Here is a 22231-nt window from a genome sequence, read left to right as displayed (position 1 = left end):
AGATGTTATAGAGATGTAGTAATACACAGACAGATGTTATAGAGATGTAGTAATACAGAGACAGATGTTATAGAGATGTAGTAATACACAGACAGATGTTATAGAGATGTAGTAATACACAGACAGATGTTATAGAGATGTAGTAATACACAGACAGATGTTATAGAGATGCAGTAATACACAGACAGATGTTATAGAGATGTAGTAATACACAGACAGATGTTATAGAGATGTAGTAATACACAGACAGATGTTATAGAGATGCAGTAATACACAGACAGATGTTATAGAGATGTAGTAATACACAGACAGATGTTATAGAGATGTAGTAATACACAGACAGATGTTATAGAGATGTAGTAATACACAGACAGATGTTATAGAGATGTTATAGAGATGCAGTAATACACAGACAGATGTTATAGAGATGTTATAGAGATGTAGTAATACACAGACAGATGTTATAGAGATGTAGTAATACAGAGACAGATGTTATAGAGATGTAGTAATACACAGACAGATGTTATAGAGATGTAGTAATACACAGACAGATGTTATAGAGATGTAGTAATACACAGACAGATGTTATAGAGATGCAGTAATACACAGACAGATGTTATAGAGATGTAGTAATACACAGACAGATGTTATAGAGATGTTATAGAGATGTAGTAATACACAGACAGATGTTATAGAGATGTAGTAATACACAGACAGATGTTATAGAGATGTTATAGAGATGTAGTAATACACAGACAGATGTTATAGAGATGTAGTAATACAGAGACCGATGTTATAGAGATGTAGTAATACACAGACAGATGTTATAGAGATGTAGTAATACACAGACAGCTGTTATAGAGATGTAGTAATACACAGACAGATGTTATAGAGATGTTATAGAGATGTAGTAATACACAGACAGATGTTATAGAGATGTAGTAATACACAGACAGATGTTATAGAGATGTAGTAATACACAGACAGATGTTATAGAGATGTAGTAATACACAGACAGATGTTATAGAGATGTAGTAATACACAGACAGATGTTATAGAGATGTAGTAATACACAGACAGATGTTATAGAGATGTAGTAATACACAGACAGATGTTATAGAGATGTTATAGAGATGTAGTAATACACAGACAGATGTTATAGAGATGTAGTAATACACAGACAGATGTTATAGAGATGTAGTAATACACAGACAGATGTTATAGAGATGTAGTAATACACAGACAGATGTTATAGAGATGTAGTAATACACAGACCGATGTTATAGAGATGCAGTAATACACAGACAGATGTTATAGAGATGTAGTAATACACAGACAGATGTTATAGAGATGTAGTAATACACAGACAGATGTTATAGAGATGTAGTAATACACAGACAGATGTTATAGAGATGTTATAGAGATGTAGTAATGCACAGACAGATGTTATAGAGATGTAGTAATACACAGACAGATGTTATAGAGATGTAGTAATACACAGACAGATGTTATAGAGATGTAGTAATACACAGACAGATGTTATAGAGATGTTATAGAGATGCAGTAATACACAGACAGATGTTATAGAGATGTTATAGAGATGTAGTAATACACAGACAGATGTTATAGAGATGTAGTAATACACAGACAGATGTTATAGAGATGTAGTAATACAGAGACAGATGTTATAGAGATGTAGTAATACACAGACAGATGTTATAGAGATGTAGTAATACACAGACAGATGTTATAGAGATGTAGTAATACACAGACAGATGTTATAGAGATGTAGTAATACACAGACAGATGTTATAGAGATGTAGTAATACACAGACAGATGTTATAGAGATGTTATAGAAATGTAGTAATACACAGACAGATGTTATAGAGATGTAGTAATACACAGACAGATGTTATAGAGATGTAGTAATACACAGACAGATCAACAAGATCAAACAACCCCGACCCCATCGGCTCTACCTCTTGGTCTCTCTCTCACACACACACACACACACACACACACACACACACACACACACACACACACACCCTGCCTCTGATCTTCTGATGGTGCTGTGTGTAGGGCTGAGTAATGGATAGAACCACCCCAGCAGTAAGTCTGGCTCAGACAGAGAAATAAATCCCCCTATAAGGCCAGAGAATGCAGCCCTTCCTGCAGGTGCTGCTGACACACAGAGACAGACAGATAAACAGGCACACTGCTGATACAGAGACAGACTTGGTTCCCTGGTGAACACTCTCGTTCATTAACGTACTGTGACGTCAATTAGACATTCAATCACACAATATGAGAGAACTTGGGAGTCCTGAGAGAAGCTTGAGGACTCCGATTTGTCAGATACGTGTTATTGGTAGTTTCACAAGAGGCAATAACAGTATGTTGTACAGTATGTATGACAGATAAAGTGACAGGACAGGAGGCTCTGATAGATAAACTGACAGGAGGCTCTGATAGATAAACTGACAGGAGGCTCTGATAGATAAACTGACAGGACAGGAGGCTCTGATAGATAAACTGACAGGACAGGAGGCTCTGATAGATAAACTGACAGGAGGCTCTGATAGATAAACTGACAGGAGGCTCTGATTGATAAACTGACAGGAGGCTCTGATTGATAAACTGACAGGAGGCTCTGATTGATAAACTGACAGGAGGCTCTGATAGATAAACTGACAGGAGGCTCTGATAGATAAACTGACAGGACAGGAGGCTCTGATAGATAAACTGACAGGAGGCTCTGATAGATAAACTGACAGGACAGGAGGCTCTGATTGATAAACTGACAGGACAGGAGGCTCTGATAGATAAACTGACAGGAGGCTCTGATAGATAAACTGACAGGAGGCTCTGATAGATAAACTGACAGGAGGCTCTGATAGATAAACTGACAGGAGGCTCTGATAGATAAACTGACAGGAGGCTCTGATAGATAAACTGACAGGACAGGAGGCTCTGATAGATAAACTGACAGGAGGCTCTGATTGATAAACTGACAGGACAGGAGGCTCTGATTGATAAACTGACAGGACAGGAGGCTCTGATAGATAAACTGACAGGAGGCTCTGATAGATAAACTGACAGGAGGCTCTGATAGATAAACTGACAGGAGGCTCTGATTGATAAACTGACAGGAGGCTCTGATTGATAAACTGACAGGAGGCTCTGATTGATAAACTGACAGGAGGCTCTGATAGATAAACTGACAGGAGGCTCTGATAGATAAACTGACAGGACAGGAGGCTCTGATAGATAAACTGACAGGACAGGAGGCTCTGATTGATAAACTGACAGGACAGGAGGCTCTGATAGATAAACTGACAGGAGGCTCTGATAGATAAACTGACAGGAGGCTCTGATAGATAAACTGACAGGAGGCTCTGATAGATAAACTGACAGGAGGCTCTGATTGATAAACTGACAGGACAGGAGGCTCTGATTGATAAACTGACAGGACAGGAGGCTCTGATAGATAAACTGACAGGAGGCTCTGATAGATAAACTGACAGGACAGGAGGCTCTGATAGATAAACTGACAGGACAGGAGGCTCTGATAAATAAACTGACAGGAGGCTCTGATAGATAAACTGACAGGAGGCTCTGATAGATAAACTGACAGGAGGCTCTGATTGATAAACTGACAGGAGGCTCTGATTGATAAACTGACAGGAGGCTCTGATAGATAAACTGACAGGAGGCTCTGATAGATAAACTGACAGGACAGGAGGCTCTGATAGATAAACTGACAGGACAGGAGGCTCTGATTGATAAACTGACAGGACAGGAGGCTCTGATAGATAAACTGACAGGACAGGAGGCTCTGATTGATAAACTGACAGGAGGCTCTGATTGATAAACTGACAGGACAGGAGGCTCTGATTGATAAACTGACAGGAGGCTCTGATTGATAAACTGACAGGAGGCTCTGATAGATAAACTGACAGGACAGGAGGCTCTGATAGATAAACTGACAGGACAGGAGGCTCTGATTGATAAACTGACAGGACAGGAGGCTCTGATTGATAAACTGACAGGAGGCTCTGATAGATAAACTGACAGGACAGGAGGCTCTGATAGATAAACTGACAGGAGGCTCTGATAGATAAACTGACAGGACAGGAGGCTCTGATAGATAAACTGACAGGACAGGAGGCTCTGATTGATAAACTGACAGGACAGGAGGCTCTGATTGATAAACTGACAGGAGGCTCTGATAGATAAACTGACAGGACAGGAGGCTCTGATAGATAAACTGACAGGACAGGAGGCTCTGATTGATAAACTGACAGGACAGGAGGCTCTGATAGATAAACTGACAGGACAGGAGGCTCTGATTGATAAACTGACAGGACAGGAGGCTCTGATAGATAAACTGACAGGACAGGAGGCTCTGATTGATAAACTGACAGGACAGGAGGCTCTGATAGATAAACTGACAGGACAGGAGGCTCTGATTGATAAACTGACAGGACAGGAGGCTCTGATAGATAAACTGACAGGACAGGAGGCTCTGATAGATAAACTGACAGGAGGCTCTGATAGATAAACTGACAGGACAGGAGGCTCTGATAGATAAACTGACAGGACAGGAGGCTCTGATTGATAAACTGACAGGACAGGAGGCTCTGATAGATAAACTGACAGGACAGGAGGCTCTGATTGATAAACTGACAGGACAGGAGGCTCTGATAGATAAACTGACAGGACAGGAGGCTCTGATTGATAAACTGACAGGACAGGAGGCTCTGATAGATAAACTGACAGGACAGGAGGCTCTGATAGATAAACTGACAGGACAGGAGGCTCTGATAGATAAACTGACAGGAGGCTCTGATAGATAAACTGACAGGAGGCTCTGATTGATAAACTGACAGGAGGCTCTGATAGATAAACTGACAGGAGGCTCTGATAGATAAACTGACAGGAGGCTCTGATAGATAAACTGACAGGAGGCTCTGATAGATAAACTGACAGGAGGCTCTGATAGATAAACTGACAGGAGGCTCTGATAGATAAACTGACAGGAGGCTCTGATTGATAAACTGACAGGACAGGAGGCTCTGATAGATAAACTGACAGGACAGGAGGCTCTGATTGATAAACTGACAGGAGGCTCTGATTGATAAACTGACAGGAGGCTCTGATTGATAAACTGACAGGACAGGAGGCTCTGATTGATAAACTGACAGGACAGGAGGCTATGATTGATAAACTGACAGGACAGGAGGCTCTGATAGATAAACTGACAGGACAGGAGGCTCTGATTGATAAACTGACAGGACAGGAGGCTCTGATTGATAAACTGACAGGACAGGAGGCTCTGATTGATAAACTGACAGGACAGGAGGCTCTGATTGATAAACTGACAGGACAGGAGGCTCTGATAGATAAACTGACAGGACAGGAGGCTCTGATTGATAAACTGACAGGACAGGAGGCTCTGATAGATAAACTGACAGGACAGGAGGCTATGATTGATAAACTGACAGGACAGGAGGCTCTGATAGATAAACTGACAGGAGGCTCTGATTGATAAACTGACAGGACAGGAGGCTCTGATTGATAAACTGACAGGACAGGAGGCTCTGATTGATAAACTGACAGGACAGGAGGCTCTGATAGATAAACTGACAGGAGGCTCTGATAGATAAACTGACAGGAGGCTCTGATTGATAAACTGACAGGAGGCTCTGATAGATAAACTGACAGGAGGCTCTGATTGATAAACTGACAGGACAGGAGGCTCTGATTGATAAACTGACAGGAGGCTCTGATTGATAAACTGACAGGAGGCTCTGATAGATAAACTGACAGGACAGGAGGCTCTGATAAATAAACTGACAGGAGGCTCTGATAGATAAACTGACAGGACAGGAGGCTCTGATAGATAAACTGACAGGAGGCTCTGATAGATAAACTGACAGGAGGCTCTGATTGATAAACTGACAGGACAGGAGGCTCTGATAGATAAACTGACAGGACAGGAGGCTCTGATAGATAAACTGACAGGACAGGAGGCTCTGATAGATAAACTGACAGGACAGGAGGCTCTGATTGATAAACTGACAGGACAGGAGGCTCTGATTGATAAACTGACAGGACAGGAGGCTCTGATAGATAAACTGACAGGACAGGAGGCTCTGATTGATAAACTGACAGGAGGCTCTGATTGATAAACTGACAGGACAGGAGGCTCTGATAGATAAACTGACAGGACAGGAGGCTCTGATAGATAAACTGACAGGACAGGAGGCTCTGATAGATAAACTGACAGGACAGGAGGCTCTGATTGATAAACTGACAGGACAGGAGGCTCTGCTATTCCAGTTTCAACTGTTCTGCCTGCGGTTATGGAACCCCTACCTGTCCCAGACCTGCTGTTTTCAACTCTTAATGATCGGCTATGAAAAGCCAACTGAGATTTATTCCTGATTATTATTTGACCATGCTTGTCACTTATGAACATTTTTGAACATCTTGGCATGGTTCTGTTATAATCTCCACCGGCACAGCCAGAAGAGGACTGGCCACCCCTCATAGCCTGGTTCCTCTCTAGGTTTCTTCCTAGGCTTTCGCCTTTCTAGGGAGTTTTTCCTAGCCACCGTGCTTCTACACCTGCATTACTAGCTGTTTGGGGTTTTAGGCTGGGTTTCTGTACAGCACTTCGAGATATTAGCTGATGTAAGAAGGGCTATATAAAATAAAATTGAAATTGATTGATTGATAAACTGACAGGACAGGAGGCTCTGATTGATAAACTGACAGGACAGGAGGCTCTGATTGATAAACTGACAGGACAGGAGGCTCTGCTATTCCAGTTTCAACTGTTCTGCCTGCGGTTATGGAACCCCTACCTGTCCCAGACCTGCTGTTTTCAACTCTTAATGATCGGCTATGAAAAGCCAACTGAGATTTATTCCTGATTATTATTTGACCATGCTTGTCACTTATGAACATTTTTGAACATCTTGGCATGGTTCTGTTATAATCTCCACCCGGCACAGCCAGAAGAGGACTGGCCACCCCTCATAGCCTGGTTCCTCTCTAGGTTTCTTCCTAGGCTTTCGCCTTTCTAGGGAGTTTTTCCTAGCCACCGTGCTTCTACACCTGCATTACTAGCTGTTTGGGGTTTTAGGCTGGGTTTCTGTACAGCACTTCGAGATATTAGCTGATGTAAGAAGGGCTATATAAAATAAAATTGAAATTGATTGATTGATAAACTGACAGGACAGGAGGCTCTGATTGATAAACTGACAGGACAGGAGGCTCTGATTGATAAACTGACAGGACAGGAGGCTCTGATTGATAAACTGACAGGACAGGAGGCTCTGATAGATAAACTGACAGGACAGGAGGCTCTGATAGATAAACTGACAGGACAGGAGGCTCTGATAGATAAACTGACAGGACAGGAGGCTCTGATAGATAAACTGACAGGAGGCTCTGATAGATAAACTGACAGGACAGGAGGCTCTGATTGATAAACTGACAGGACAGGAGGCTCTGATTGATAAACTGACAGGACAGGAGGCTCTGATAGATAAACTGACAGGACAGGAGGCTCTGATTGATAAACTGACAGGACAGGAGGCTCTGATTGATAAACTAACAGGAGGCTCTGATTGATAAACTGACAGGACAGGAGGCTCTGATTGATAAACTGACAGGACGGGAGGCTCTGATTGATAAACTGACAGGACAGGAGGCTCTGATTGATAAACTGACAGAACAGGAGGCTCTGATTGATAAACTGACAGGACAGGAGGCTCTGATAGATAAACTGACAGGACAGGAGGCTCTGATAGATAAACTGACAGGAGGCTCTGATTGATAAACTGACAGGACAGGAGGCTCTGATTGATAAACTGACAGCACAGGAGGCTCTGATTGATAAACTGACAGGAGGCTCTGATAGATAAACTGACAGGAGGCTCTGATAGATAAACTGACAGGACAGGAGGCTCTGATTGATAAACTGACAGGACAGGAGGCTCTGATAGATAAACTGACAGGACAGGAGGCTCTGATAGATAAACTGACAGGACAGGAGGCTCTGATAGATAAACTGACAGGAGGCTCTGATAGATAAACTGACAGGAGGCTCTGATAGATAAACTGACAGGACAGGAGGCTCTGATTGATAAACTGACAGGACAGGAGGCTCTGATAGATAAACTGACAGGACAGGAGGCTCTGATTGATAAACTGACAGGACAGGAGGCTCTGATTGATAAACTGACAGGAGGCTCTGATTGATAAACTGACAGGAGGCTCTGATAGATAAACTGACAGGACAGGAGGCTCTGATTGATAAACTGACAGGACAGGAGGCTCTGATTGATAAACTGACAGGAGGCTCTGATAGATAAACTGACAGGACAGGAGGCTCTGATTGATAAACTGACAGGACAGGAGGCTCTGATTGATAAACTGACAGGAGGCTCTGATAGATAAACTGACAGGACAGGAGGCTCTGATAGATAAACTGACAGGACAGGAGGCTCTGATTGATAAACTGACAGGACAGGAGGCTCTGATTGATAAACTGACAGGACAGGAGGCTCTGATTGATAAACTGACAGGACAGGAGGCTCTGATTGATAAACTGACAGGAGGCTCTGATAGATAAACTGACAGGACAGGAGGCTCTGATAGATAAACTGACAGGACAGGAGGCTCTGATAGATAAACTGACAAGAGGCTCTGATAGATAAACTGACAGGACAGGAGGCTCTGATTGATAAACTGACAGGAGGCTCTGATTGATAAACTGACAGGAGGCTCTGATTGATAAACTGACAGGAGGCTCTGATAGATAAACTGACAGGAGGCTCTGATTGATAAACTGACAGGAGGCTCTGATAGATAAACTGACAGGAGGCTCTGATTGATAAACCGACAGGAGGCTCTGATTGATAAACTGACAGGACAGGAGGCTCTGATTGATAAACTGACAGGACAGGAGGCTCTGATTGATAAACTGACAGGACAGGAGGCTCTGATAGATAAACTGACAGGACAGGAGGCTCTGAATGATAAACTGACAGGACAGGAGGCTCTGATAGATAAACTGACAGGAGGCTCTGATAGATAAACTGACAGGACAGGAGGCTCTGATTGATAAACTGACAGGACAGGAGGCTCTGATTGATAAACTGACAGGAGGCTCTGATAGATAAACTGACAGGACAGAGGCTCTGATTGATAAACTGACAGGAGGCTCTGATAGATAAACTGACAGGAGGCTCTGAATGATAAACTGACAGGACAGGAGGCTCTGATTGATAAACTGACAGGAGGCTCTGATAGATAAACTGACAGGAGGCTCTGATTGATAAACTGACAGGACAGGAGGCTCTGATTGATAAACTGACAGGACAGGAGGCTCTGATTGATAAACTGACAGGACAGGAGGCTCTGATAGATAAACTGACAGGACAGGAGGCTCTGAATGATAAACTGACAGGACAGGAGGCTCTGATAGATAAACTGACAGGAGGCTCTGATAGATAAACTGACAGGAGGCTCTGATAGATAAACTGACAGGAGGCTCTGATAGATAAACTGACAGGAGGCTCTGATAGATAAACTGACAGGAGGCTCTGATAGATAAACTGACAGGAGGCTCTGATAGATAAACTGACAGGAGGCTCTGATAGATAAACTGACAGGACAGGAGGCTCTGATTGATAAACTGACAGGACAGGAGGCTCTGATTGATAAACTGACAGGACAGGAGGCTCTGATAGATAAACTGACAGGAGGCTCTGATAGATAAACTGACAGGACAGGAGGCTCTGATTGATAAACTGACAGGACAGGAGGCTCTGATTGATAAACTGACAGGACAGGAGGCTCTGATAGATAAACTGACAGGAGGCTCTGATAGATAAACTGACAGGACAGGAGGCTCTGATAGATAAACTGACAGGACAGGAGGCTCTGATTGATAAACTGACAGGACAGGAGGCTCTGATAGATAAACTGACAGGACAGGAGGCTCTGATAGATAAACTGACAGGAGGCTCTGATTGATAAACTGACAGGACAGGAGGCTCTGATAGATAAACTGACAGGAGGCTCTGATAGATAAACTGACAGGAGGCTCTGATAGATAAACTGACAGGACAGGAGGCTCTGATTGATAAACTGACAGGACAGGAGGCTCTGATAGATAAACTGACAGGACAGGAGGCTCTGATTGATAAACTGACAGGACAGGAGGCTCTGATAGATAAACTGACAGGAGGCTCTGATAGATAAACTGACAGGAGGCTCTGATAGATAAACTGACAGGACAGGGAGGCTCTGATTGATAAACTGACAGGACAGGAGGCTCTGATTGATAAACTGACAGGACAGGAGGCTCTGATAGATAAACTGACAGGAGGCTCTGATAGATAAACTAACAGGACAGGAGGCTCTGATAGATAAACTGACAGGACAGGAGGCTCTGATAGATAAACTGACAGGAGGCTCTGATAGATAAACTAACAGGACAGGAGGCTCTGATAGATAAACTGACAGGACAGGAGGCTCTGATAGATAAACTGACAGGACAGGAGGCTCTGATAGATAAACTGACAGGAGGCTCTGATTGATAAACTGACAGGACAGGAGGCTCTGATAGATAAACTGACAGGAGGCTCTTATAGATAAACTGACAGGAGGCTCTGATAGATAAACTGACAGGACAGGAGGCTCTGATTGATAAACTGACAGGACAGGAGGCTCTGATTGATAAACTGACAGGACAGGAGGCTCTGATTGATAAACTGACAGGACAGGAGGCTCTGATAGATAAACTGACAGGACAGGAGGCTCTGATAGATAAACTGACAGGACAGGAGGCTCTGATAGATAAACTGACAGGAGGCTCTGATAGATAAACTGACAGGACAGGAGGCTCTGATAGATAAACTGACAGGACAGGAGGCTCTGATAGATAAACTGACAGGACAGGCGGCTCTGATAGATAAACTGACAGGAGGCTCTGATAGATAAACTGACAGGACAGGAGGCTCTGATTGATAAACTGACAGGACAGGAGGCTCTGATTGATAAACTGACAGGACAGGAGGCTCTGATAGATAAACTGACAGGACAGGAGGCTCTGATTGATAAACTGACAGGACAGGAGGCTCTGATTGATAAACTAACAGGAGGCTCTGATTGATAAACTGACAGGACAGGAGGCTCTGATTGATAAACTGACAGGACAGGAGGCTCTGATAGATAAACTGACAGGACAGGAGGCTCTGATAGATAAACTGACAGGAGGCTCTGATTGATAAACTGACAGGACAGGAGGCTCTGATTGATAAACTGACAGCACAGGAGGCTCTGATTGATAAACTGACAGGAGGCTCTGATAGATAAACTGACAGGAGGCTCTGATAGATAAACTGACAGGACAGGAGGCTCTGATTGATAAACTGACAGGACAGGAGGCTCTGATAGATAAACTGACAGGACAGGAGGCTCTGATAGATAAACTGACAGGACAGGAGGCTCTGATAGATAAACTGACAGGAGGCTCTGATAGATAAACTGACAGGAGGCTCTGATAGATAAACTGACAGGACAGGAGGCTCTGATTGATAAACTGACAGGACAGGAGGCTCTGATAGATAAACTGACAGGACAGGAGGCTCTGATTGATAAACTGACAGGACAGAAAGCTCTGATTGATAAACTGACAGGAGGCTCTGATTGATAAACTGACAGGAGGCTCTGATAGATAAACTGACAGGACAGGAGGCTCTGATTGATAAACTGACAGGACAGGAGGCTCTGATAGATAAACTGACAGGACAGGAGGCTCTGATTGATAAACTGACAGGACAGGAGGCTCTGATTGATAAACTGACAGGACAGGAGGCTCTGATTGATAAACTGACAGGACAGGAGGCTCTGATTGATAAACTGACAGGAGGCTCTGATAGATAAACTGACAGGACAGGAGGCTCTGATAGATAAACTGACAGGACAGGAGGCTCTGATAGATAAACTGACAAGAGGCTCTGATAGATAAACTGACAGGACAGGAGGCTCTGATTGATAAACTGACAGGAGGCTCTGATTGATAAACTGACAGGAGGCTCTGATTGATAAACTGACAGGAGGCTCTGATAGATAAACTGACAGGAGGCTCTGATTGATAAACTGACAGGAGGCTCTGATAGATAAACTGACAGGAGGCTCTGATTGATAAACTGACAGGAGGCTCTGATTGATAAACTGACAGGACAGGAGGCTCTGATTGATAAACTGACAGGACAGGAGGCTCTGATTGATAAACTGACAGGACAGGAGGCTCTGATAGATAAACTGACAGGACAGGAGGCTCTGAATGATAAACTGACAGGACAGGAGGCTCTGATAGATAAACTGACAGGAGGCTCTGATAGATAAACTGACAGGAGGCTCTGATAGATAAACTGACAGGAGGCTCTGATAGATAAACTGACAGGAGGCTCTGATAGATAAACTGACAGGAGGCTCTGATAGATAAACTGACAGGACAGGAGGCTCTGATAGATAAACTGACAGGACAGGAGGCTCTGATAGATAAACTGACAGGAGGCTCTGATAGATAAACTGACAGGACAGGAGGCTCTGATTGATAAACTGACAGGACAGGAGGCTCTGATAGATAAACTGACAGGAGGCTCTGATAGATAAACTGACAGGACAGGAGGCTCTGATTGATAAACTGACAGGACAGGAGGCTCTGATTGATAAACTGACAGGACAGGAGGCTCTGATAGATAAACTGACAGGAGGCTCTGATAGATAAACTGACAGGACAGGAGGCTCTGATAGATAAACTGACAGGACAGGAGGCTCTGATTGATAAACTGACAGGACAGGAGGCTCTGATAGATAAACTGACAGGACAGGAGGCTCTGATAGATAAACTGACAGGAGGCTCTGATTGATAAACTGACAGGACAGGAGGCTCTGATAGATAAACTGACAGGAGGCTCTGATAGATAAACTGACAGGAGGCTCTGATAGATAAACTGACAGGACAGGAGGCTCTGATTGATAAACTGACAGGACAGGAGGCTCTGATAGATAAACTGACAGGACAGGAGGCTCTGATTGATAAACTGACAGGACAGGAGGCTCTGATAGATAAACTGACAGGAGGCTCTGATAGATAAACTGACAGGAGGCTCTGATAGATAAACTGACAGGACAGGAGGCTCTGATTGATAAACTGACAGGACAGGAGGCTCTGATTGATAAACTGACAGGACAGGAGGCTCTGATAGATAAACTGACAGGAGGCTCTGATAGATAAACTAACAGGACAGGAGGCTCTGATAGATAAACTGACAGGACAGGAGGCTCTGATTGATAAACTGACAGGACAGGAGGCTCTGATAGATAAACTGACAGGACAGGAGGCTCTGATAGATAAACTGACAGGAGGCTCTGATTGATAAACTGACAGGACAGGAGGCTCTGATAGATAAACTGACAGGAGGCTCTGATAGATAAACTGACAGGAGGCTCTGATAGATAAACTGACAGGACAGGAGGCTCTGATAGATAAACTGACAGGACAGGAGGCTCTGATAGATAAACTGACAGGACAGGAGGCTCTGATTGATAAACTGACAGGACAGGAGGCTCTGATAGATAAACTGACAGGACAGGAGGCTCTGATTGATAAACTGACAGGACAGGAGGCTCTGATTGATAAACTGACAGGACAGGAGGCTCTGATAGATAAACTGACAGGAGGCTCTGATAGATAAACTGACAGGAGCCTTAACATAAGGGTATATCTACTACTATAACATTGTTGTATATCCACCAGTATAACACTGGTTTTCCAGTCAAACAGTAGCATAAGACCTCTCTCTGTTCACCTTGGTCTAGATGTTACTGTTCTGCTCTTACATTGATGTTACAGAAGACTATAGTTTTATGGAAAGGTGTGGAGCGTTAAGGAAACAGAGTCAACGTTTTGTCCAGTCAGGGACAGTGATTCCTACCTTGTGAGTTCCTATGCTGCCCTGGTCCATTTTGGAGACAGTCATCTGTAGAACAGGAGAGGAAAACACTGTTGGATTACACTGTTAGATTACACTGTTAGATTACACTGTTAGATTACACTGTTAGATCACACTGTTAGATCACACTGTTAGATCACACCGTTAGAGTACACTGTTAGAGTACACTGTTAGAGTACACTGTTAGAGTACACTGTTAGATCACACTGTTAGAGTACACTGTTAGATTACACTGTTAGATTACACTGTTAGATGACACTGTTAGATTACACTGTTAGATCACACCGTTAGAGTACACTGTTAGAGTACACTGTTAGAGTACACTGTTAGAGTACACTGTTAGAGTACACTTGAAACAGGTTACTGGGTTGACTATGGGTCTATGTACATAACATGGTAAGCATTTAAGAGTCCAAAGCAAACTACATGTTGTCAGCATCATCATACAGGAATCCCACAGAGGCCAGATTATGATCCATTCTCTGCAGGTCACTGTAATGCACACTAAGGTCGGGAGGCACAAGGCTGCTTACGTACTGCTGCATGGTGCATCATGGGAAACAGGCTGAGGTAGTGCGTTGTAAGGACATGTTGTTCTCATGCTACTCACCCATGTTTACTGTCATCATCAGGAAGTGTTCTTGTTGAACTCAGCGCACAGAGCTCAACTCCTCTGGCCTGGCTCTGAGCTCAACTCCTCTGGCCTGGCTCTGAGCTCAACTCCTCTGGCCTGGCTCTGAGCTCAACTCCTCTGGCCTGGCTCTGAGCTCAACTCCTCTGGTGTGGTAAAGTCTTCACCCTGAGAGGAAGGCCAAACACACAGGTTACAGTACATATTACACGGTCCACGTTACATTACAACTCCTCTGTCCTCTCTCCTCTGTCCTCTCTCCTCTGTCCTCTCTCCTCTGTCCTCTCTCCTCTGTCCTCTCTCCTCTGTCCTCTCTCCTCTGTCCTCTCTGGCCTGCTTTTGAAAAAGGTCAAAGGTAATGGAGGAGATGCGACGAGGAGAGGGAAAGTGGAATAAAATGTGTTTGTATGAAATGAGACTCTCCTTCACTACTCACGCGTCATCGGGCAAATGATGTTTACAGGGTGGAATTACAAAATAATGTATAAAGTGATAAAAACAAATGCAGCTAGTTGAGCAAGACATTGTATAGATAAAAGGATAAGTAGCATATTGTTTTGAAATGTTTGCGAAAACAAACAGCTGATTAAAGAATTCCATTCAGGAGCGTTTGATGATGGACGAGCCAGTTAACCCCCCAGGCTAGATGATAGAGCCAGTTAACCCCCCAGGCTAGATGATAGAGCCAGTTAACCCCCCAGGCTAGATGATAGAGCCAGTTAACCCCCCAGGCTAGATGATAGAGCCAGTTAACCCCCAGGCTGGATGATAGAGCCAGTTAACCCCCAGGCTGGATGATAGAGCCAGTTAACCCCCCAGGCTAGATGATAGAGCCAGTTAACCCCCCAGGCTGGATGATAGAGCCAGTTAACCCCCCAGGCTAGATGATAGAGCCAGTTAACCCCCCAGGCTGGATGATAGAGCCAGTTAACCCCCCAGGCTAGATGATAGAGCCAGTTAACCCCCCAGGCTGGATGATAGAGCCAGTTAACCCCCCAGGCTGGATGATAGAGCCAGTTAACCCCCCAGGCTAGATGATAGAGCCAGTTAACCCCCCAGGCTGGATGATAGAGCCAGTTAACCCCCAGGCTAGATGATAGAGCCAGTTAACCCCCAGGCTAGATGATAGAGCCAGTTAACCCCCAGGCTAGATGATAGAGCCAGTTAACCCCCCCAGGCTAGATGATAGAGCCAGTTAACCCCCCAGGCTAGATGATAGAGCCAGTTAACCCCCAGGCTAGATGATAGAGCCAGTTAACCCCCCAGGCTAGATGATAGAGCCAGTTAACCCCCCAGGCTGGATGATCGAGCCAGTTAACCCCCAGGCTAGATGATAGAGCCAGTTAACCCCCAGGCTGGATGATAGAGCCAGTTAACCCCCAGGCTAGATGATAGAGCCAGTTAACCCCCCAGGCTGGATGATAGAGCCAGTTAACCCCCCAGGCTAGATGATAGAGCCAGTTAACCCCCAGGCTGGATGATAGAGCCAGTTAACCCCCAGGCTAGATGATAGAGCCAGTTAACCCCCCAGGCTAGATGATAGAGCCAGTTAACCCCCAGGCTAGATGATAGAGCCAGTTAACCCCCCAGGCTGGATGATAGAGCCAGTTAACCCCCAGGCTAGATGATAGAGCCAGTTAACCCCCAGGCTAGATGATAGAGCCAGTTAACCCCCAGGCTAGATGATAGAGCCAGTTAACCCCCCAGGCTAGATGATAGAGCCAGTTAACCCCCAGGCTAGATGATAGAGCCAGTTAACCCCCAGGCTAGATGATAGAGCCAGTTAACCCCCCAGGCTAGATGATAGAGCCAGTTAACCCCCCCAGGCTAGATGATAGAGCCAGTTAACCCCCCAGGCTAGATGATAGAGCCAGTTAACCCCCCAGGCTAGATGATAGAGCCAGTTAACCCCCAGGCTAGATGATAGAGCCAGTTAACCCCCAGGCTAGATGATAGAGCCAGTTAACCCCCCGGGCTGGATGAACGAGCCAGTTAACCCCCCAGGCTAGATGATAGAGCCAGTTAACCCCCCAGGCTGGATGATAGAGCCAGTTAACCCCCCAGGCTAGATGATAGAGCCAGTTAACCCCCAGGCTAGATGATAGAGCCAGTTAACCCCGCAGGCTGGATGATAGAGCCAGTTAACCCCCCAGGCTGGATGATAGAGCCAGTTAACCCCCAGGCTAGATGATAGAGCCAGTTAACCCCCCAGGCTAGATGATAGAGCCAGTTAACCCCCCAGGCTAGATGATAGAGCCAGTTAACCCCCAGGCTAGATGATAGAGCCAGTTAACCCCCAGGCTAGATGATAGAGCCAGTTAACCCCCCAGGCTGGATGATAGAGCCAGTTAACCCCCCAGGCTAGATGATAGAGCCAGTTAACCCCCCAGGCTAGATGATAGAGCCAGTTAACCCCCAGGCTGGATGATAGAGCCAGTTAACCCCCCAGGCTAGATGATAGAGCCAGTTAACCCCCAGGCTAGATGATAGAGCCAGTTAACCCCCCAGGCTAGATGATAGAGCCAGTTAACCCCCCAGGCTAGATGATAGAGCCAGTTAACCCCCCAGGCTAGATGATAGAGCCAGTTAACCCCACAGGCTGGATGATAGAGCCAGTTAACCCCCCAGGCTGGATGATAGAGCCAGTTAACCCCCCAGGCTAGATGATAGAGCCAGTTAACCCCCAGGCTAGATGATAGAGCCAGTTAACCCCCCAGGCTAGATGATAGAGCCAGTTAACCCCCCAGGCTAGATGATAGAGCCAGTTAACCCCCCAGGCTGGATGATAGAGCCAGTTAACCCCCCAGGCTAGATGATAGAGCCAGTTAACCCCCCAGGCTAGATGATAGAGCCAGTTAACCCCCAGGCTAGATGATAGAGCCAGTTAACCCCCAGGCTAGATGATAGAGCCAGTTAACCCCCAGGCTAGATGATAGAGCCAGTTAACCCCCAGGCTAGATGATAGAGCCAGTTAACCCCCCAGGCTGGATGATAGAGCCAGTTAACCCCCCAGGCTAGATGATAGAGCCAGTTAACCCCCCAGGCTAGATGATAGAGCCAGTTAACCCCCAGGCTGGATGATAGAGCCAGTTAACCCCCAGGCTAGATGATAGAGCCAGTTAACCCCCAGGCTGGATGATAGAGCCAGTTAACCCCCAGGCTGGATGATAGAGCCAGTTAACCCCCAGGCTAGATGATAGAGCCAGTTAACCCCCAGGCTAGATGATAGAGCCAGTTAACCCCCCAGGCTGGATGATAGAGCCAGTTAACCCCCAGGCTAGATGATAGAGCCAGTTAACCCCCCAGGCTAGATGATAGAGCCAGTTAACCCCCCAGGCTGGATGATAGAGCCAGTTAACCCCCAGGCTGGATGATAGAGCCAGTTAACCCCCCAGGCTGGATGATAGAGCCAGTTAACCCCCCAGGCTAGATGATAGAGCCAGTTAACCCCCCAGGCTAGATGATAGAGCCAGTTAACCCCCAGGCTAGATGATAGAGCCAGTTAACCCCCAGGCTAGATGATAGAGCCAGTTAACCCCCAGGCTAGATGATAGAGCCAGTTAACCCCCAGGCTAGATGATAGAGCCAGTTAACCCCCAGGCTAGATGATAGAGCCAGTTAACCCCCCAGGCTGGATGATAGAGCCAGTTAACCCCCCAGGCTAGATGATAGAGCCAGTTAACCCCCCAGGCTAGATGATAGAGCCAGTTAACCCCCAGGCTAGATGATAGAGCCAGTTAACCCCCCAGGCTGGATGATAGAGCCAGTTAACCCCCCAGGCTGGATGATAGAGCCAGTTAACCCCCCAGGCTAGATGATAGAGCAGTGTGTAACCACAGTGACACAGGTACAGACCACAAATAGTTCCAGTTTTAAGTTTTAATAGTCGTACGTACAGCATACACATGGTAGACACCGTCCAACTAAATGCTTCCTGGCAGGTTCCTTCTCCACATACACATGGTAGACACCGTCCAACTAAATGCTTCCTGGCAGGTTCCTTCTCCACATACACATGGTAGACACCGTCCAACTAAATGCTTACTGGCAGGTTCCTTCTCCACATACACATGGTAGACACCGTCCAACTAAATGCTTCCTGGCAGGTTCCTTCTCCACATACACATGGTAGACACCGTCCAACTAAATGCTTCCTGGCAGGTTCCTTCTCCACATACACATGGTAGACACCGTCCAACTAAATGCTTCCTGGCAGGTTCCTTCTCCACATACACATGGTAGACACCGTCCAACTAAATGCTTCCTGGCAGGTTCCTTCTCCACATACACATGGTAGACACCGTCCAACTAAATGCTTCCTGGCAGGTACCTTCTCCACATACACATGGTAGACACCGTCCAACTAAATGCTTCCTGGCAGGTTCCTTCTCCACATACACATGGTAGACACCGTCCAACTAAATGCTTCCTGGCAGGTTCCTTCTCCACATACACATGGTAGACACCGTCCAACTAAATGCTTCCTGGCAGGTTCCTTCTCCACATACACATGGTAGACACCGTCCAACTAAATGCTTCCTGGCAGGTTCCTTCTCCACATACACATGGTATTCACCGTCCAACTAAATGCTTCCTGGCAGGTTCCTTCTCCACATACACATGGTAGACACCGTCCAACTAAATGCTTCCTGGCAGGTTCCTTCTCCACATACACATGGTAGACACCGTCCAACTAAATGCTTCCTGGCAGGTTCCTTCTCCACATACACATGGTAGACACCGTCCAACTAAATGCTTCCTGGCAGGTTCCTTCTCCACATACACATGGTAGACATCGTCCAACTAAATGCTTCCTGGCAGGTTCCTTCTCCACATACACATGGTAGACACCGTCCAACTAAATGATTCCTGGCAGGTTCCTTCTCCACATACACATGGTAGACACCGTCCAACTAAATGCTTCCTGGCAGGTTCCTTCTCCACATACACATGGTATTCACCGTCCAACTAAATGCTTACTGGCAGGTTCCTTCTCCACAATTCAACAACAATAAGAAATAATATAATAACAATATAAAGTAAATGGATCAGTAGAACAGAATAAACATTAGCATCAGTATAATACAGGAAGGAAGAACTTATACAACTTATAATATTTACAGGTGTTTTGGGGAAGGGGGGATGGGGACAGGGTATAAACTGAGGGGAAGGGGAGATGGGGACAGGGTATAAACTGAGGGGAAGGGGGGATGGGGACAGGGTATAAACTGAGGGGAAGGGGGATGGGGACAGGGTATAAACTGAGGGGAAGGGGGATGGGGACAGGGTATAAACTGAGGGGAAGGGGGATGGGGACAGGGTATAAACTGAGGGGAAGGGGGAAGGGGACAGGGTATAAACTGAGGGGAAGGGGGGATGGGGACAGGGTATAAACTGAGGGGAAGGGGGGATGGGGACAGGGTATAAACTGAGGGGAAGGAGGGGATGGGGACAGGGTATAAACTGAGGGGAAGGGGGATGGGGACAGGGTATAAACTGAGGGGAAGGAGGGATGGGGACAGGGTATAAACTGAGGGGAAGGAGGGGATGGGGACAGGGTATAAACTGAGGGGAAGGGGGGATGGGACAGGGTATAAACTGAGGGGAAGGAGGGATGGGGACAGGGTATAAACTGAGGGGAAGGGGGGATGGGGACAGGGTATAAACTGAAGGGAAGGGGGATGGGGACAGGGTATAAACTGAGGGGAAGGAGGGATGGGGACAGGGTATAAACTGAGGGGAAGGGGGGATGGGGACAGGGTATAAACTGAGGGGAAGGGGGATGGGGACAGGGTATAAACTGAGGGGAAGGGGGATGGGGACAGGGTATAAACTGAGGGGAAGGGGGGATGGGGACAGGGTATAAACTGAGGGGAAGGGGAGATGGGGACAGGGTATAAACTGAGGGGAAGGGGGGATGGGGACAGGGTATAAACTGAGGGGAAGGGGGGATGGGGAGAGTGTATAAACTGAGGGGAAGGGGAGATGGGGACAGGGTATAAACTGAGGGGAAGGGGGGATGGGGACAGGGTATAAACTGAGGGGAAGGGGGGATGGGGACAAGGTATAAACTGAGGGGAAGGGGGGGATGGGGACAGGGTATAAACTGAGGGGAAGGGGGGAGATGGGGACAGGGTATAAACTGAGGGGAAGGGGGGGATGGGGACAGGGTATAAACTGAGGGGAAGGGGAGATGGGGACAGGGTATAAACTGAGGGGAAGGGGGGATGGGGACAGGGTATAAACTGAGGGGAAGGGGGATGGGGACAGGGTATAAACTGAGGGGAAGGGGGATGGGGACAGGGTATAAACTGAGGGGAAGGGGGAAGGGGACAGGGTATAAACTGAGGGGAAGGGGGGATGGGGACAGGGTATAAACTGAGGGGAAGGGGGGATGGGGACAGGGTATAAACTGAGGGGAAGGAGGGGATGGGGACAGGGTATAAACTGAGGGGAAGGGGGATGGGGACAGGGTATAAACTGAGGGGAAGGAGGGATGGGGACAGGGTATAAACTGAGGGAAGGAGGGGATGGGGACAGGGTATAAACTGAGGGGAAGGGGGATGGGACAGGGTATAAACTGAGGGGAAGGAGGGATGGGGACAGGGTATAAACTGAGGGGAAGGGGAAGGGGGGATGGGGACAGGGTATAAACTGAAGGGAAGGGGGGATGGGGACAGGGTATAAACTGAGGGGAAGGAGGGATGGGGACAGGGTATAAACTGAGGGGAAGGGGGGATGGGGACAGGGTATAAACTGAGGGGAAGGGGGGATGGGGACAGGGTATAAACTGAGGGGAAGGGGGATGGGGACAGGGTATAAACTGAGGGGAAGGGGGATGGGGACAGGGTATAAACTGAGGGGAAGGGGGGAGGGGACAGGGTATAAACTGAGGGGAAGGGGGGATGGGGACAGTGTATAAACTGAGGGGAAGGGGAGATGGGGACAGGGTATAAACTGAGGGGAAGGGGGATGGGGACAGGGTATAAACTGAGGGGAAGGGGGATGGGGACAGGGTATAAACTGAGGGGAAGGGGGGATGGGGACAAGGTATAAACTGAGGGGAAGGGGGGGATGGGGACAGGGTATAAACTGAGGGGAAGGGGGGAGATGGGGACAGGGTATAAACTGAGGGGAAGGGGGGATGGGGACAGGGTATAAACTGAGGGGAAGGGGAGATGGGGACAGGGTATAAACTGAGGGGAAGGGGGGATGGGGACAGGGTATAAACTGAGGGGAAGGAGGGGATGGGGACAGGGTATAAACTGAGGGGAAGGGGGGATGGGGACAGGGTATAAACTGAGGGGAAGGAGGGGATGGGGACAGGGTATAAACTGAGGGGAAGGGGGGATGGGGACAGGGTATAAACTGAGGGGAAGGAGCATCATAAGAATCTGGCACGTTTACATTGACCACCTTTATTATGTCTTTATCATAGTTTCACACTGAATCTCTTGAGGTGGCTCTATGTCCACTCACTGGACTCTACCCACACACTCACACATACTACACACACACTCCAACACACACACACACACACACACTCCAACACAC

The 22231-nt window shown here is 46.7% G+C and overlaps 1 protein-coding gene across 1 annotated transcript in view; it reads right to left on the bottom strand.

Annotated features, from left to right (window-relative positions):
• Positions 1 to 22231, bottom strand: part of LOC121549640 (mitogen-activated protein kinase kinase kinase 3) — a 138112-nt gene that overhangs the window by 93497 nt on the left and 22384 nt on the right. The window contains exons 2-3 of the mRNA XM_045210430.1: positions 14657 to 14845; positions 14029 to 14073 (exon numbers count right to left, since the gene is read on the bottom strand). Of these exons, the coding sequence (XP_045066365.1) occupies positions 14029 to 14073; positions 14657 to 14675 (64 nt within the window). The 5' untranslated portion in view covers positions 14676 to 14845. The remainder of the gene's footprint in view (positions 1 to 14028; positions 14074 to 14656; positions 14846 to 22231) is intronic.

Source organism: Coregonus clupeaformis, chromosome 34, assembly GCF_020615455.1.
Source record: "Coregonus clupeaformis isolate EN_2021a chromosome 34, ASM2061545v1, whole genome shotgun sequence".
NCBI classification, from domain to species: Eukaryota; Metazoa; Chordata; class Actinopteri; order Salmoniformes; family Salmonidae; genus Coregonus; species Coregonus clupeaformis.
This window is presented reverse-complemented; position numbering and strand designations above follow the sequence as displayed.